The sequence below is a fragment of the Mauremys reevesii genome, linkage group 10 (genome assembly GCF_016161935.1).
Source record: "Mauremys reevesii isolate NIE-2019 linkage group 10, ASM1616193v1, whole genome shotgun sequence".
In the NCBI taxonomy this organism is placed as follows: domain Eukaryota; kingdom Metazoa; phylum Chordata; order Testudines; family Geoemydidae; genus Mauremys; species Mauremys reevesii.
Window position 1 is genome coordinate 5,654,982 of NC_052632.1, and position 18,832 is coordinate 5,673,813.

General features: G+C 43.5%; 1 protein-coding gene across 3 annotated transcripts in view; it reads right to left on the bottom strand.

The window, feature by feature from the left end:
• Positions 1–18,183, bottom strand: part of DIS3L (DIS3 like exosome 3'-5' exoribonuclease) — a 36,067-nt gene extending 17,884 nt beyond the window's left edge. Inside the window, exons 1-6 of one of the 3 annotated variants that reach the window (XM_039492306.1) lie at positions 18,011–18,183; positions 8,225–8,378; positions 4,811–4,939; positions 3,849–3,984; positions 1,386–1,562; positions 134–212 (exon numbers count right to left, since the gene is read on the bottom strand). In XM_039492306.1, the coding sequence (XP_039348240.1) occupies positions 134–212; positions 1,386–1,562; positions 3,849–3,984; positions 4,811–4,939; positions 8,225–8,268 (565 nt within the window). In that variant the 5' untranslated portion in view covers positions 8,269–8,378; positions 18,011–18,183. Of the gene's footprint in view, positions 1–133; positions 213–1,385; positions 1,563–3,848; positions 3,985–4,810; positions 4,940–8,224; positions 8,379–10,717; positions 10,884–18,010 lie in introns of those variants that run through there. The other 2 variants (XM_039492304.1, XM_039492305.1) reach the window with 2 other exon arrangements.
• Between the last annotated feature and the right edge of the window lie 649 nt (positions 18,184–18,832).

An 18,832-nucleotide genomic window follows, 5' to 3' on the forward strand; every position in this document is an offset into this window, starting at 1 on the left:
GGAGTTTGTATGGCTTCTTGTAGAGAGCCTGAAACCCTTGTTCCTGAGTAAGCTGGAAGGAGTCACCAGAAGGTGGCATGGAACACACTCAAACTAGTCTTTAAATATAGCATTTTATTAAAAATATTTTCACCTGTTTCTTTACCACTGGCTCCTTGAAGTCGAACAAAAGCTTCCATTTGTGCTCTGTGCTTATTGACATTCAGGACACCCTAAAATAAAGTAACAGTCACTAACCAATAGATGCAACTACAAAGGGAAAAAATCTGCGCACCTCAAAATGACCAACTTTATATACATTAAAAGTACTCACTTCTTAAAAATCCATTTAAAAATGTTTCCTAATCATTTTCATAGGAAAATGTTTCACCTTGTGGGGAGCATACTTCATGGAATAGAGTTGAAATACTGAATTCTTGAAAGAGCCAAGCATTATTTCTAGATGTTTTTTATTTAATGTAGCACTGATGAAATCTCTGAAGACTACTACAGCTCTCTTTTTATCCACAGACTAGACAGACCACAAGCAGAGTCAGTGCAAACCTACATACATGGCACTGCCCCGTCTTGACTCAGAGGTACCACCTAAGAGGCAAAAAATGCAGTCTGTGTATTCTATTCTTGCCTTTCTGCTGAGGCTGCCAATAAAGGTACCAGGTTACTGCCCTTTATGGTGGTTTTTTATTTTTCATGACATGGACACGTATCTACTAACAGCTGAACATAAGCCAATGAATAGCTATACGCTGGTATAGAATTCTGATTACTAATGACCTGAACTGGATTCAAATGGACAACCTAAAAGGTGAGAGGTTCTATATCTTCACATTTAATTGTATTTTTTAAAAAATAGATGCGTTTCTTCTAAACACAGTATCTACTTTCCCAACTGATGGGTGAAACATGTGGTAACACAATGATCTTTAAAGGCCAGTTGAAGATTAGACAGACTTCTAGCAAAGACTTTTCCATGAAAGCCAGAAATTGAAGAAAAAAAATTATGGAATCCGCAGGACTCTCATCTGATGAACTTTTTCATTTTATTTGAGAAGGGGACAGGAACAAAAAGATTCTGAAAGTTTACTTGTTATCCACCTCATACTCCCTCTTTGCTCATTACACTCCTTCCAATCCCTTCTCTCACTATTACCTGTATGTTTTCTTTCATGTCACTTCTATTCTGGGAACAGTTTTCCATTTTTTTTTAGCTCACCCCTTCACCACACTGTTTTTCTTGAAGCCTTATAATACTTGTTCCCTCGCCAATGCATTCTCCCAACCTTCTGCATTTAATGTTATTTCATATATCAGTTTTCTGAGTTTGACTACGAATTCCTTGGCGCAGGGCCTCAATTTCTTTGTATGCTCTATAAATAATAGATTACCTGTATATATCGTCCAGATTTGATCCCAGCCTCCAATACTTCCACAGGAAGATGTTCAGGGTATTCCTTCCCATTGTTTTCTTGGCTTTCACACTCTCGTTCACGCCGAGATTGAAGTATAGAATCGCAGAGTTCATGGACAGCTTTTAAGTCAGGCCAAAAATTATCCAAGTAATTCTGTATATACACATTATAAACAGAGCACAAACGATTTTAAATAGAGATCTATGGTTCTATTCACAACAGAATTCTGTGCAGACTCTACAATGCTTCTGTGGTACTGGTGGTCAATATCCTAAATAACACAAACCCATTTCTCCATTAATCCATATCTCCAGAGAAGAACAGTGTAGTACCCCACTAAATCACTTTGCTACAATAAATACTGTAGAAGGGTTTTTTAATCATCTTAGTTTCAGATAACATTTTAATTATAAAAATGAAATAACTTTTTGAAAGATCTAATTCAAAGTAGGGTTGTAAAGCAATTAAAAAATTAATCACAATTAATCATGCTGTTAATAATAGAATACCATTTATTTAAATATTTTGGGATTTTTCTACATTTTCAGATATATTGATTTAAATTACAACAAATATTTGCACTGTAAAAACAAAAAAAATCGTATTTTTCCAATTCACCTAATAAGTACTGTAGCGCAATCTCTTTATCATGAAAGTTCAACTTACAAATGTAGAATTATGTACAAAAAAACTGCATTCAGAAATAAAACAATGTAAAACTTTAGAGCCTACAAGTCCACTCAGTAACTACTTCAGCCAATTGCTCAGAAAAACAAGGTTGGTTACAATTTGCACGAGATAATGCAGCCCACTTCTTGTTTACAATGTCACCGGAAAGTGAGAACAGGTGTTCGCATGGCACTGTTGTAGCCGACGTCACAAGATATTTACATGCCAGACACACTAAATATTCATATTTCCCTTCATGCTTCAACCACCATTCCAGAAGACATGGGTCCATGCTGATGAGGGGTTCTGCTCGATAATGATCCAAAGCAATGCGGACTGACACATGTTCATTTTCATCATCATGAGTCAGATCCATCAGCAGAAGCTTAATTTTCTTTGTTGGTGGTTTGGGTTCTGTAGTTTCCGCATCACAGTTTTGCTCTTTTAAGACTCCTGAAAGCATACTCCATCCTCATCCCTCTCAGATTTTGAAGACACTTCAGATTCTTAAACTGTGGGTTGAGTCCTGGAGGTATCTTTAAAAATTTCACATTGGTATTTTCTTTGCATTTTGTCCAATTTACAGTGAAAGTGTTCTTAAAACAAACAACATGTGCTTGGTCATTATCCAAGACTGCTATAACATGAAATATATGGCAGAATGCAGGTAAAACTGAGCAGAAGACATACAATTCTCCTCCAAGGAGTTCAGTCACAAATTTAATTAATGCATTTTTTTTTAAACGACCATCATCAGCATGGAAGCATGTCCTCTAGAATGGTGGCTGAAGTATGAAGAGGGATATGAATTTTTAGCGCATCTGGCATATAAATATCTTGCAACTCTGGCTACAACAGTGCCTACAACAGTGCCATGCGAAAGCCTGTTCTCACTTTCAGGTGACATTGTACTTAACAAGTGGGCAGCATTATCGCCTGTAAATGTAAACAAACTTGTTTTTCTTAGCGACTGGCTGAACAAAAAGTAGGACTGAGTGGACTTGTAGGCTCTAAAGTTCTACACTGTTTTGTTTTTGAGTGCAGTTATGTAACAAAAAAAGTCTATATTTGTAAGATGCACTTTCATGATAAAGAGATCACACTGCAGTACTTGTATGAGGTGAACTGAAAATTACCATTCCTTTTATCATTTTTACAGTGCAAATATTTGTAATAAAAAAATATAAAGTGAGCACTGTACACTTTGTATTCTGTGTTGTAACTGAAATCAATGCATTTCAAAATGTAGAAAAACATCCAAAAATATTTAATAAATTTCAATTGGTATTTTATTGTTTAACTATGTGAGTAAAACTGCAATTAATCACGATTAATTTTTTTGAGTTAATCGCGTGAGTTAACTGCGATTAATTGACAGCCCTAATTTAAAGTAAATTAGATTTAGTTAAAGTTACTTCATTTTTTGCACTATAGACATCATTCACTAACATAAAATTTAACAAAAATTGGAAAAAAGATGAAAAGGCCCCCAAAGCAACTGAGCAAGAGCAAGGAACAGCCTGCACTTTCTGCATCTGCTGTTTTCTTCCAGACTTCCTCCATTTTATCTACCTCTATCTGTTCTGATGTATTCCTAGTATTCAAATCCTTGCTTTCATTTATGTAAATGAGGTAAAAGTCAGTATGTAGTATTTTTACATGCAATCTTTGAGATGGCTTAACATACACATTATACATTATAGTCCTTAATTTATCATTATTTTAATTGTGCACAAAGGCAACTTTCTTCTATTCCTTTTAACACGTTACCTTGAATGAAATCACAAACACTCCTTCCGTTTCACCTCCATATTCTCTGATAGCATCTTCATCTTCTGTTACCATAACAACCGGCAGCTGACCCAAGCAGTGATTATAATACCATACTGCTGCATTGTAAATACTCCTAGAAAAGTACAATTCACACTAACATGTCTATCACATTGCATCTGTTATATTTAAGACATTTTCTAGGGTCTACATATCAGTGATTACATTTCTAACATGCATACTCTGAGATTTGGAAATCAGGTTAGCATATAGCCAAAATATTAGTCAAAATTATGGGTGCTCTATGAGAGAAAGATAGCACAGAGAGCCTCATTCCTTCCCTAAAACACATTCACATGGGACCCAGCTATGACAAAGACCTAGTGCACCTTTGAGTGCAAGGCTGTAAAACAAGTTGGAACGTAGCCATGTCTCTAACATTCTAGCACCTACAATAATGTCTGGCAGCAGCACTGGTGGGAATATACTTCATTACTTTCCAAAGCAGGTGTAAAAAGTCTAGCCAGAGCTGCTCTTCTGTCTGAGAGAAGTTTTAGGCACAGTGCCTAAGAACACCATATCTTGGCCACAACAGTTCTGCACACCCTAAATCCTCAAGTACCTCAGAGAGAAGTAAGCAAGTTCCTCCCAATCCATCTTTCACTGAAGTCAATGAGAGTCTATGGTTTAGGTAATGTATCTTAAATTAATGGATCAATTTTTTTTTTTAAAGGCTCAGTTCACTTTATTTTTATCTACTTATAATAAACTTACGATTACATAAAAATAGAGGCAAATATATTTTTAAAAAAATGTAATGCATTCTTAATCACAAAAGGACACCCTAGAACTTCAAATGCCGTATATCACCTTATGGCATTTCTACACATTAATGGTCTATACAGTCATGCCTTTTTTGTTCAGTTCAACACTGAATACCCCCATTATTAGTTAAAACATACCTGGTCTGCCATTTCTCCATTGATTCTCCCCTCTCTCTTGGCAAATAACAATACTGCTGGAATTCATTAGCAAACAGAATACAGTCATGACGGGCATCCTTCACTAGATTTCGCAATTTGTTGTACTGTCTGGAATATAAACAAGACAAATGTACACTGTGCCACCTTTTTAATAATGCTGTTTCAATTCTAGTTAAAGATGTAGGGAAAAAATGAAGGAAAATTACAACAATTAGTTTTAACACTTTAAAGCTGAATCCTGATCCCAGTATAGTTGATGGAAGTCTTGCCACTGACTTTAACGGGAAAAGGATTTGGCCTTTTAGAGCAAAATGAACAGTTACTAAAACAGTATGTATACACCAAACATTTTTAGAAATACTTTGCTGTTTCAATACAGTATTTTCAGAGTAAGCTATAAGCTAGGCCAGTGAGTTGCGAATCAGGACACCAACACTTTACCCAGCCTCTACCACCAAAGCATTATGTGACATCAGACAAGCCTCAGCCGCTCTATGCCTCAGTTTCCCCCTTTGTAAAATGGGGATCATAACACTTTTCAAAGTCAGATTGTGAGGCTTAATTCATTAATGAGACTGCTGGGTTATAAGTCAATTTAGACAACCTCTTACCTCTGTAACCCATAGTGAGACTCCCTGTCCCTTCCCCGTGGCTGGACCAAACAGAGGTTTGAGTCTGCTAAAGCCTTTGAGCTAACTGACCTGGATCTTTTAACTCAGGCAGTAGAGCAGGGGTGGGCAAACTTTTTGGCCTGAGGGCCTAATCAGGGTTGTGAAACTGTATGGAGGGCCGGGTAAGGAAGGCTGTGCCTCCCCAAACAGCCTGGCCCCCGCCCCCATCTGCTCCCTCAGAATACCCAACCCATCCAACCGCCCCTGCTCCTTGTCCCCTGACCACCCCTTCCTGGGACCACCCCCAATCGCCCCCCTGGGACTCTACTCCCATCCAACCCTCCCTGAGCCCTATCCACCCCAACCCCAAGTGTGACTCCCACACTTATCCAACCGCCCCTGCTCCCTGCCCCATATCCAACCCCCACCCCCGCTTCTCATCCCCTTACCATGCCGCTCAGAGTGGCAGAACTAGCAGCCGCGCCGCCCGGAGCCAGCTGTGCTGCCTGCGTGGCAGCATAGCTGCAGGGCAGGGGGACAGCAGGGGAGGGGCCAGGGGCTAGCCTTCCTGGCCGTGAGCTGCCATGGGACCGGGCAGGAAGGTCCCATGGGCCAGATGTGGCCTGCGGGCCTTAGTTTGCCCACCTCTGCAGTAGAGGCTCTTGCTTTTAATCCAGAGGTCTAAAATCAATCCCTGCCACCCATAATTCATCCAGGCCATCATGTTGCAGTAATAAATACTTGAGATAATTCTTAAAGTCTAATTTACTTTTCAATATTTGTGTTTACTTTTTGCATTTCTCTCTATGGCACAACAAATGCAGACCAGTTAGTTTCATTTTGTTAAATGTATATTTCAGGCTTCTATTTATAATCTTGTTTAAATAATCCCCTCACGTCCTAAAATTCAAGCCTAAACTCTTCTGAAAGTGCCTCTGTCTTCAGCCTCTTTCATTCATAAAGTTAAGCACACTCCTTTTGTTTCAAAGTTTGCCTGAAGACAGATAATATGGCAGCTTTGTGTGTGTGTGTTAATTTTTTTAAATGGTGATTTATAAAGAAAATTATAGTTTTTAATAAAACTACAGTTTACATGAAAGTTAATAGTTTAGATTGGATTATCAGTGGGATGGGGACACTGTCATATTTGTATGTAAAGTGCTATGCATGTTTAGGTTGCTGTTTGACTAATAATGAAAAAAATTCCTCTAAAAATATTTGATTTCTATAAACGAAGTGTTTTTTTCCTACAGGTCTGATATTTAATCCTTTCCCCGAATATAAGGAGTCATAATACCATGAAAACCATTTTGCTCATGTTACCTGTAAATAGTTAAGTTTATATTTCTGTTCAAGGAAAATATCTGAAACTTTGTCAGAAATTGGTAAGAAGCCCTGAAAACTTCTAATTGCTATCCATTACGTCAAAATGTTCAATACAATTAAGCATAATTATTATTAGAAAACTGTTTACAAGACAGGTAATTAAAACAATGGAAAAACTGCTGGTTTGAATTTCAGTCAGGAGTTAATCAGCAGATGCTTTGCCCCCAGAGATCCAATAAACTCACATTTCCAGTGCATATCTTTTTACGTTTCAACAAGATTTATATGTTGCGTAGAAGCACATCAGGCATCATCATGTAAAAATGGAACAAGATTAAGATGTTCTTAGAGGACATACACTTCAAGACATAAGGTCAAATATTATGCCATAAAATATTGCTAATATATGCCCCAAATGCCGTGGCATGCCACTCACAAGAAAACTTAAGCATAGCCAGGGAAATGTTCCAGGGCTAAAATGGCAAATAGTGGGATAACCAGAAGTATTTTGCAGCGAAGAGTCCTGTGGCACCTTATAGACTAACAGACGTTTTGGAGCATGAGCTGTCGTGGGTCAATACCCACTTCGTGGTACAGATCCAGACTAACACGGCTACCCCTAAGAAGTATTTTGCTTACGACCACTCAGGGATTAGAAATATTTCCATTAAGCATGCTTAAAATCTAACCTTTGAAATATTCACAGGTACTATTCCTATGACCAACTTCAGCTAGACAAACCTTGATAAATTTTGGGGTATTTCAGATTTGAGAGAACAGGTTAACTTGCATAGTTTCTGCAGTATACTATTAACCTTTGCATATCCAAGAAATATATTTTAGTGTCCAAAAATTGAAATTGATTATATAATACTTAGCATTTAGATTCTCTTTTAAAGATGAAAAAGCATAAGAGTAGCAACAAAATATTTCTGAGTCAAGTAATTTTCTAACTATTTCAGAAACAGATCAGCCAGAAAAATCTAGTTTGATCTATTTATAGTATTTTTATAGTGCATTTTTATAGTAACATAAAAGAAATACACAATACAAAACACAAAAGTAAGCTATGTACAACACTTTTATAAAATGTATACAATGATATTGCTTTACAATTATGTATTTTTAGAATGTAAAATGCAAAAACTGCAGTCACACAGTCTTTTGCTTCTAAGAAAGCATCTGATTGCCGAATAATAAGCAAGTTGTACTATTGCTCTTACCCTGTGAAAGAGGAACAGAAAATGATGCTTCTGTATATCCAACTAGTCACAATTTCTCCCCTTCCCCCCAACAATTACATTATAAAGTTTCTTGAGGGATTTTTAAACATTAGAAATAATCAGTGTCTTGGTGAGCTCAGGTTTCCATCCTTAAATACTTCTACATTTTCCCATTTAAATTCCTACAAATTTTACAAGTCTAAAGAAGTAGTAAGTTATTATGGCATAGATACCTGCGACCCCTTTGATGCTGCACAGCTTGACATGCCGTTTGCATGAAGATAATACCCTTCAGCTCTGGAAACTCAAGAATCTCAAGGTAATCTTGAACAATCTTCCAGTCAGGGACAACATAATGAGTCACATCATCTGACAACAATTTCCCATCTAAAATATAATTCAAAGTTTAAAAGTTTAAACATCATTTTCAATTATGGTTTATTAATAATGCCCCCATGCCAGGAAATCCTAGTTCACAGATTCTTAGATTATAAGGCCAAAAGGGACTACAGTGTTACCTAGTCTGACCTCCTGCATAACACAGGCCATAGAACTTCCCTGAAGCGCAGAATAAAATCATATTAATTCTTAACTCTCTTATACAATATTTTTCTAATTAATAAAATAATGACATATGATACAGCCTTCTCAAACTTTACTATCTGTGACTGAGGTCATAAGGGCTCTGCATCAATGGAACAAGCTGGTGAGAATTTGATTAAAAAATTAAAGTGAGCAAAAATCTGATTTCATTACAAAATATATCACTTAAAGTGCAGACAACAGATACATTTTCTCTACTTTCACATGAAAAGATTTTTTTTAAAGTATCTGAAACAAAAACTCTTATGATTTATTCTAGGTATGGGGGGGGGGAGAGGAAGAGGTACAAATACTTCCATACCACTGCTTCCACAGATTTCATGATTTAGTAATACCCACTTACTACCAAAGATCTAGCACAGCGTTCTTTACCCGTATTTCTATATAAAATATTCCACAAATGTACATGCTTGGAGAGAAAAGATTTCTGTAACAGGAAAGGTTTCAGAGCTAAAAATATCACTATTGTTTACCCTAAAGAAAGACTATATACATTCTGCTGGGCCTAGCTCTCTAAAACTTCCTGAGAAATCCTTCATGGCAGAAATAAATTGGAAAATGTTCCTCAACATTGACTGTTTTAATTTTATTTAGCATTCCCAGGTTGTCAGAGAGCAAATAACGTTTTCTTATGATCAGCTATATTTTTTCTCTGTGTATCCATTTGCTCCTAGTGCCATTATTAATATGGGATTGCAGCATTTACAGCAAGCATCAGTGGACTATATTTAAATTGCACATATCCTGACAAATCGACTGACTTTCTAAGGTTTTCTAAGAACTGATACAATGCAACTGGTCTCATTAACAATTATATTTATAACCTGTGAACTCAGTTTCCCCCCTTCTACTATTGTATCTGTTGTTGTACAGCACCCCCAAAGCTTTGGTTGGGGAAAACTAAGATTCATTATTAGTGCCTCCAAGCCCTCCTCTACATGCCTGTGAAACCCCCCCCCCCAAACCGTACACCTACTGTCTTCTAATCTCTACCCCATCTCCTCTATCAGCACCTAGTATCAACATACCACAAGGCCCCTCCACCAGCCCCTGGTGCCTTTATCTGCACCTCTGACTCCAGTGTCTTTTACATATGGTGCGACCCCATCCACTACAGTAGAACCTCAGTTATGAACACCAGAGTTATGAAATAACTGGTCAAGCACACACCTCATTGGGAACCATGCAACCAAGCAGCAGAAGACAGACAGACAGACAGACAGACAGAACATAATAAAGGGAAAGTTTAAAACATTGTTTCCAAGGTAAGGAAACTTTCGGTGCTCATTTCATTTAAATTAAAATGGTTAAAAGGCGCATTTTCTTCTGCATATTCAAGTTTCAAAGCTTAAACCAATGTTTAAGTGCAAACCGCTGAAAGAACCACCATAACATTTTGTTCAGAGTTAAATTTTGCAGTTGAGCATTTACTTTGGTGAATGCCCACTTCCAAGAAGTGAGTATCACACCCACCAAGCTCATGCTGCAAAACATCTGTTAGTCTATAAGGTGCCACAGGATTCTTTGCTGCTTGTTCAGAGTTAGGAACATTTCAGAATTACGAACAAACCTCCATTCCCAAGGTGTCCATAACTCTGAAGTTCTACTGTAGCACTAAATCATGGTGTCGCCTTCTGCACCCTACATACACCGGCTGCATTCCCTCTTTTACCCTCTACACCTGGTGCCTGCGACCCGTTTCCACTAGACTGATCCCGCTCTGAACCCTCCTTCTGGGGATCCTTAAACTTGGTGCCAGCAGCCTCCATTAGCCCCTAAAATCCACCCTCCTCCATTCTCCCCCAGCCCTGCCGCCCTCCTATGCCCCCAGCACCACAGTCCTTGTGCCCCCAGCCGCTCATGCCCTCTACTCCTGGTTCCCCCCTCTGCCTCCCAGACCCCTCAAGCTCCCACAGCCCCCCATGCCCCTTACTCCTCCTACCCTTCCTCCTGGCCACCTATGCCCCCAGCACCATAGTCCTTGTGCCCCCAGCCCCCCATGCCCTCTACTCCTCCTACCCTCCCTCCACCACCCCTCCTGGCCGCCTATCGCCCCAGCACCACAGTCCTTGTGCTCTTACCCCCAACGCCCCCGGCTCGCAGCCGCCCCGGGCCCCCCTCACCGCGGGGGCAGGCGGCCTGGCACAGCGCGCTGCGGCAGGGCACGTCGGGACGCAGGTAATGCTCCCGCACGATGCGCACCGAGCGGCCCTGTAGGCCCCGCAGCTGCAGCACCTTCTCCGTGCGCTGCATCGGGCCGGCGGGACGCTCGGGCAGGCCCGCGCCCGCGCCCGCGGGAAGGGAGGCAGCGCCGCGCGACGGCACAACGCTGGTCCCCGCCGACAGGGAGGAGCCTGCCTCGGAGGGCGGGCGGATCCCCACATGGGGCGGGGGCTCAGGAGGCCGGGGGAGGAGGGAACGGGCGCTGAGGGGACAGGGATGGTGCTGGGGGGAGGGGAGCGATGGCTCTGACTGAGGGAGGTAACGCTGAGGGGGACAGGGATGGTGGGAGGTTTGGGCTGGCGCTGAAGGGGGAGGGATGGCGCTGAGGAAGGTGGTGCTGGGGGGACAGGGATGGTGCTGGGAGGAGGTTTGGGCTGGCTCTGAGGGAGGTGGCACTGAGGGGGACAGGGATGGGGCTGGGGGGAGGATAGGGGTGGCACTGAGGGGAGCAGGGCTGGTGCGGGGAGGAGGTTTGGGCTGGCTCTGAGGGAGGTGGAGCTGAGGGGACAGGGATGGTGCTGGGGAGAGGATAGGGGTGGCACTGAGGGGAGCAGGGATGGTGCTGGGAGGAGGTTTGGGCTGGCTCTGAGGGAGGTGGCGCTGAGGGGAGCAGGGATGGGGTCAGGGGAAGATAGGGCTGGCTCTGAGGGAGGTGGCGCTGAGGGGATAGGGATGGTGCTGGGAGGAGGTTTGGGCTGGCTCTGAGGGAGGTGGCACTGAGGGGACAGGGATGGTGCTGGGGAGAGGATAGGGGTGGCGCTGAGGGGAGCAGGGATGGTGCTGGGAGGAGGTGGCACTGAGGGGACAGGGATGGTGCTGGGGAGAGGATAGGGGTGGCACTGAGGGGAGCAGGGATGGTGCTGGGAGGAGGTTTGGGCTGGCTCTAAGGGAGGTGGCGCTGAGGGGAGCAGGGATGGGGTCAGGGGAAGATAGGGCTGGCTCTGAGGGAGGTGGCGCTGAGGGGATAGGGATGGCCTGGGGGAGGGAAGGAACGGCTCTTAGGAGAGTTGAGCCGGAGGGGGCATGGAGCTGGTGCTGAGGAGGGAAGGGTCTATGTTACCCAGGTGATAGTTGGACTGAGGGTTTTTTTATGCCCTAGCTCCTGCAGTCCTGTGAATAGTAGAGGAACTTTTGTTAAAATGAAAACTGAGAGTTTCCCATCCACAGAGTTGCAGAGCAAAACTTGAAAACTGTGACCCAAGCACATCCTCTCAGCTCAGACAACAGAGGCCAAATAGAAAGTGCCCTTTCCATGGGGTTGGTTTCTAAGCTCTCATGATTTTTAAGCCGAACTCGAGTTATTGGAGGAGGGCAACCCATGATTTTGAATAGTTAGGTCTGGTAATTCTGGAGGATTAAACTGGGGTTGAATGAGAGTGCACGGAACAGAACTGAAGAGACATGAGGCTCACTCCACCCTCAAATCAATGTCATACAGCTGGGTCTATGGAGCATATGAAGCTTGTCCTCAGAAAATAGCTGCAGTTCCTCAGGAAATCCAAGCATCATATAGTTACTTCACAGACATACATAATGCTGGGGAAAAGCACTGCTGTGGCAAACCTAGTGAGCCACCCTAAGAATTGCAGGGAAACCCAGAGCCAGATACATAGATCGTAAATATCCATAAAGCTGCATTTCTTAAGTTATGGGGTGTGACTCTTCTTCCCTCAAGGACATTGAATGGAGGAAGAAACATCATGGAGTTTAAAGTATAGACCTTTAAAAATGGAAAATTGTCCATATATTTACAATAAACAAAAATCCAACACCTAATGCAACAATCATATTTCTCTTGCATTCTAGATGACCACATGCTATTGTCACATAATGGGTGTTCAATAGATGAACTGCTTAGTAAGATGGCATTCAAACTGAATTAAAATCAAGGTGATGCAAATACCATGATGACTATTGAGCTTGAATGCTGTAGGTATTATTCTGCTGAGGTATTATTCTGCTACAAATCTTTAACCACAATCCCAGTCATGCTTGCTTTTTGTAGTGCATAATTTGTTAGTAGAAAGCACCAATCTCATAATTTTTAGAGAGAAACACAAAATAATGCTGAATTACAATTCAGAGCAGGGGGAGAGAAAAATAAAACAAGCACTTAATGCAGTCTTGCAGTTCATGAATCTCCCCTCTGGTCCAATGGACTCAATTGGCTCAGAGAGTTACACTATTCACCTCCCTGCACAACCTTGTAATAGATAAAGGACTCATGGAGAGTCACAAGTATTTGGAAAGTCAGAAAGGGGATCTTTATAGGGAAATGTTTGGGAATCCCACATACAAAGCATTTCAGGGAACATCTAAGATAGATAAAAGGCACCAAAGTGAGGAACAGGGACAGAGACCATTAAGGTAGTGTTAGATATTAATGTTTATTTGGTTTATATTACTCAACACTGTTGATCCATAAATTATTAAAAATAATACAGTTTTGGCTGGATAATGAGCTGTAAATTGAACTTGACCACATTTCTAACCTGAGAACTCATATTTACCTCTGTAGCCATATGCATACTGAGGCCTGGTCTACACTGGGGGGGGGGCGAACTAAGGTACGCAAGTTCAGCTACGCGAATAGCGTAGCTGAACTCGAACTACCTTAGTTCAAACTACTTACCCGTCCAGACGCCGCGGGATCGAAGTCCGCGGCTCCCCCGTCGACTCCGCCACCGCCGTTCGCGGTGGTGGAGTTCCGGAGTCGACAGGAGCGCGTTCGGAGTTCGATATATCACGTCTAGATGAGACGTGATATATCCAACTCCGAGAAGTCGATCGCTACCCGCCGACCCGGGTGGGTAGTATGGATGTACCCTGAGTCTGCTGGCTGGAGCCTTGGGTCCTATATTGCAGCTGGAATGTTCTGCTCTGGCAACATAAAGCTGCCCTAATGAGGCAGCTGTATATTGCCCTTGCTTTGAAGAATCCTTGTGTGGCTTAAGGACAGCTTAGCTGACTACACTATGAGTTCCTGGTCCTTCTCTGTAGGCAACAGGCAGGGCCGGCTCCAGACCCCAGCGCGCCAAGCGCGCGCTTGGGGCGGCATTTTGCCGGCAGGGCGGCAGGCAGGTCCGGCAGACCTTTCGCAATCATGCCTGCGGGAGGTCCACCGGAGCCGCGGGACCAGCGGACCCTCCGCAGTCATGCCTGCGGGAGGTCTGCTGGTCCCGCGGCTCCGGTGCACCTCCCACAGGCATGACTGCTTGGGGCGGCCAAATTCCTAGAGCCGCCCCTGGCAACAGGGCAGGATTGCAGTCTATTCTCTGATCTCAGAGCCTGGGCTTGCAAGCCCACCTGATCCCATGGATCCAAGCTCAGGTGTTAACCTGAGTCTGCGCCAAAGTTGCAACATCCACACTGCTATTTTTAGTACACTAGCTTGAGCCCTGCTAGCACAAGTCTGTCCAACCAGGCTGGGAGTCTGGCTCTAGGGTGACCAGATATCCCAATTTTATAGGGACAGTCCCAATTTTGGGGTTTTTTCTTATATAGTCTCCTATTACCCTCTACCCCCATCCCAATTTTTCACATTTGCTGTCTGGTCACCCTACCTGGCTCCCTGCTGCAATGTAAACATACCCTAGGTGTGTCTCCTACCTGTAGCAGGCTGACTTTCCTAACTTTGAGAACACTCTTCTACTTTATTATTGCTTGTAGTATTAAGTCCTTTCAGTTGCATTCCACTGAAGCATCTGCAGTGAGGGGAGACACCGAAGGTCAAAGACTAGAAGGGTTTTATACATCCCATCACAAAAGCTGAGAGAGATGCAAACCGAAGCTTTCACTGTGGTTAGACGTGGTAAAAGCTCCAGCACCTCAATCATTAGTTCCAGGATGATGCAGTGCTCACAGAATCCTGCCCCTATGCCTTTTGACTTGCAGCTAAGGAATTTAATAATAATACCTAGCTGTTATATACGCTCTGATTTGGGAATACCGAACCCTCCAATATACCAGGAAGAGGCAACTGTAGTAACTTAGTGAGAGACAATTGAGGTATGGACATGTGTTTTAGCAGTCTATGTAATGGGAAAGATGACATTTAGAAATGTTATGGAGGAAGAGGCAACCAAAGCTAGATGTAAGGAGAGAAGGAGAACTGAGGCCAATATAAGAATGGCCATATTGGGTCAGACTAATGGTCCATGTAGCCCAGCATGCTGTCTTATGACAGTGGCCAACATCAGATGCTTCAGAGGGAATGAATAGAACAGGTCAATTCTCAAGTAATCCATCCCCTGTCATCCAGTCACAGCATCTGGCAGTCAGAGGCTTAGGGACACTTAGCCAAGATGGTCAGGGATGGAACCCCATGCTCTAATAGATATTGATGGACTTATTCTCCATGATGTGACACTGAGGTTGTGACCTTGTGTAATGAGAAGGAAGGTGGAGCTGTCTGTGGTCACAGAAGAGGAGAGCATTTGGGAGGGAAAATGAGAAGTTCTGTCTGAGGTACAGTGGATGGTGATCAGTTATGCCAGCACGGACATGACATTTAGTTAGTGTCATTCAATTATTGTAATAAAATTAAGGGTTAATCAAATGAGAGTGAATGAGATTATTTGCTCCAATTTTGCCTGACAGTGTGAATGGCAGGACCTTTGGGCTAAGTTAATGCAATGTTGATGTTGCTGGGCAGACACTGATTTATTTCAGACATCGCAGTCAGCAGAGACAAATAGAATCTTCACTTCTTGTTGCTGCTGTTGTTTTTCAAGTGAGAAAAAAATTAAAATGTGAGCCCAATTCAGTCTTGGAATTGAACCACTGAAGCCCATGGGAGCTGCACTCACTCCAGTGATGGATTTGGCCTATTGAGATCAAACAGAGACAGCACTTCTAACTTAACTCGGAACTGATTTTCGAAATATCATGAAATTTTTACAAGATTAGGTTGATGGATGCAAAGAGACCCATAGAACTGTAGATGCAGGAGCATCCTTAGCTGCTTTGTATGATCAGGTGCTAGAGAATTCCAAAAGAAAGCTTTATAAGATTTCTGCATAACTGCTGAGACAAAGAATAAAAGCAGAGTACATCATAGGTACTTCACCCAGAATAGTCAGAAACAAATTGTCATTGAACTTTTCCTCTAACATGCCTGTCAAATATGAGATTAGACAGATCAAAAAGAAATAGAGTAATTCTGTGGGGAGACAGAAACATTGAGCTATCTGGACAATGCCACTATGGGCTAGAGAAACTGTTCTTTCAGATGAGTCAGAGCCACTTGTATTTTAAAGTTCAGTAATGTATTTGCTCTTGCCTATTTTGGGAAGTGCAATCCTCCTGAGAATTCTGTCTATTTACAGAAGCAGGTGGAGGGATGAAGTGTGGAAACTCATAGATTCCAAGGCCATTAAGTCTGACCTCCTGTACCATACAGTCCATAGAACTCCCCCAAAATAATGCCTAGAGCATATCTTTTAGAAAATATCTACTCTGGATTTAAAAATAGTCAGTGATGGAGAATCCACCACAACCCCTGATAAGCAACAAAGAATCCTGTGGCACCTTATAGACTAACAGACGTTTTGAAGCATGAGCTTTCGTGGGTGAATACCCACTTCTTCGGATGCAAGACTAACACGGCTACCCCTCTGATACTTAACCCCTGATAAGTTGTTCCTATGGTTAATTACCCTCACTGTCAAAAATATATGCCTTATTTCTAGTCTGAAATTGTCTAGCTTCAATTTCCACCCGAATCATACTTTTCTCTGCTAGATTGAAGAACCTATTACATATTTGTTTCCCATTTAGACACTAAAAGACTAATCAAGTCACCCCTTAACGTTCTCTTTGTTAAGCTAAATAGATTCAGCTCTTTTAGATCTTGTAAGGCACGTTTTCTAATACTCTAATCCATGAATGGCTCTGAGGGAGCTGGCGCCCCCATTGGCCTGGGACAGCAAACCACAGCCAGTGGGAGCCACGATCAGCTGAACCTGCCCACGCAGCAGGTAAACAAACTGGCCCAGCCCACCAGGGTGCTTACCCTGGAGAGCTGCATGCCAGAGGTTGCCAAACCCTGCTCTAATCATTCTCATGGCTCTTCTCTGAACACACTCCAATTTATCAACTATTCAGTGTGGCACATATTGATTGTAGTCACTCAGCATCCTGCATGCCAAAGAAACACTTCAGGTCATTGAAAAATTCCAGCATTGCCCTAGTTTCACTTGGGACAGAGCTCCATTCTATAGACAAATTGCTGAAAAGCACAAAACCCAAATTAATTAATTTGATTCTTTTCCTGCCTATCTACACTATATAACATATGACTGGAGAGACCAAAGAAGCACCAATGTGTTCTGAGGGTCATTATTAGGTAAATCAATATATGGACATGGGGCAGAATTAAATACAGACATGTGCTTTAAATCAAAACCAGGTGTAAACAGTGCTCATCCATTTAATTTAATGCAGTTGCATCTGTTTAAAACCAGGTCTCTATTGATATAATGGAGTCAAATCCTACCTTTCACTAAGTCATATTTACGCTCAGGGGCGGCTCTACAAATTTGGCCGCCCCAAGCAATCATGCCCGGAAGGCGCCCCCGAGCCGCGGGAGCAGCGGACCTGCCGCGGGCATGACTGCGGAGGGTCCGCTGGTCGCGGGGCTCAGCTGGACCTCCCGCAGCTGCGGACGGTTCGCTGGTGCGGCGGCTCTGGTTGAGCTGCCGCAGTCATAGCTGCGGGAGGTCCAGCCGAGCCGCGGGACCAGCGAACCGTCCACAGTCATGCCTGCGGCAGGTCCGGTTGTCCCGGGGCTCCAGTGGACCTCCCGCAGGCATGACTGCGGCAGGTCCACCGGCCCAGCCTGCCGCCCCCCTGGGAAAGGGCCGCCCCAGGCAGGTGCTTGCCCCGCTGGGCTCTGGAGCCGCCCCTGTTTACGCTGCTCTGGAAAAGCAGCTGATGGGAATTATTCCTGCAAAAGGGACTCCCACATGGCACTTAACTGGTTTTATGCCATCTTCTCCTGACATAGTGAATTTTCCAGGTCCAGCAGTGTGGTCAGAATGTGCTGCACTCCCCTAATCCCTGCCAGCAGAAATCATATTATGTAATGTGTATAGGAGCATATAGGTTTTTCTCTGAGCACAGATAATGTTAAAAAAACTCACACAACTAACATTAATTAGCATAGGGAGCAGCCCCATGATGTAGTTGCATACCTTTTTAGCACTTTTTCCAGAACTATCACTAGAACACTATAAGAATGTAGCACAAACAGAAGGTGGTGTCTGAAAGTCTGGTTACTTGAGCACAGCCTTCATTAGCAGGAGTCTTTCCTTCTTTATCTACAGAGTCCATCCATCTCTTGAGAAATGCAGTCATTGGGGTGATAGGCTGCAAGATTTGGCTTCCTCCTGGCACCACTCTATTGTTCATTCTTCCAGGCTTTAAAACCACTTTGGAGCAACTACCATTATTCAACAGGTGCTTGCAGCCACTTAGGACTCTGTAGGCAGGGGCGGCTCTAGACACCAGCGTGCCAAGCAGGCGCTTGGGGCGGCTGTTTCCCAGGGGGGCGGCATTTGGCTCCGGTGGAGCTCCCGCCGGCATGCCTGCGGCAGGTCCACTGGAGCCCGGGACGAGCGGACCTGCCGCAGGCATGACTGCGGCGGGTCCCGTCTTCCCGCGGCTCCGGTTGAGCTCCCGCAGGCATAACTGCGGGAGGTCCGCTCGTCCCGGGGTCCGGTGGACCTGCCGCAGGCATGCCGGCAGGAGCTCAACCGGAGCCGCGGGAAGAGGGGACCCGCCGCGGGACCGGGGAAGGGCGGCGCAGCGCTCCGCGCTGCTTGGGGCAGCCCGATTTCTAGAGCCGCCCCTGTCTGTAGGCACTGTCTCCTCTGTTGACAAATCACTCTCACAGCCTGCACTGGCTCAGTAAAAACCTTCTCCATAGTGCTGTAGCATGGGATCCAGCTGCAGCCATTTCTAGGATTGCCTCAGGATTAATAGCCAACTATGTTATCAAAGACACAGTGCACAAT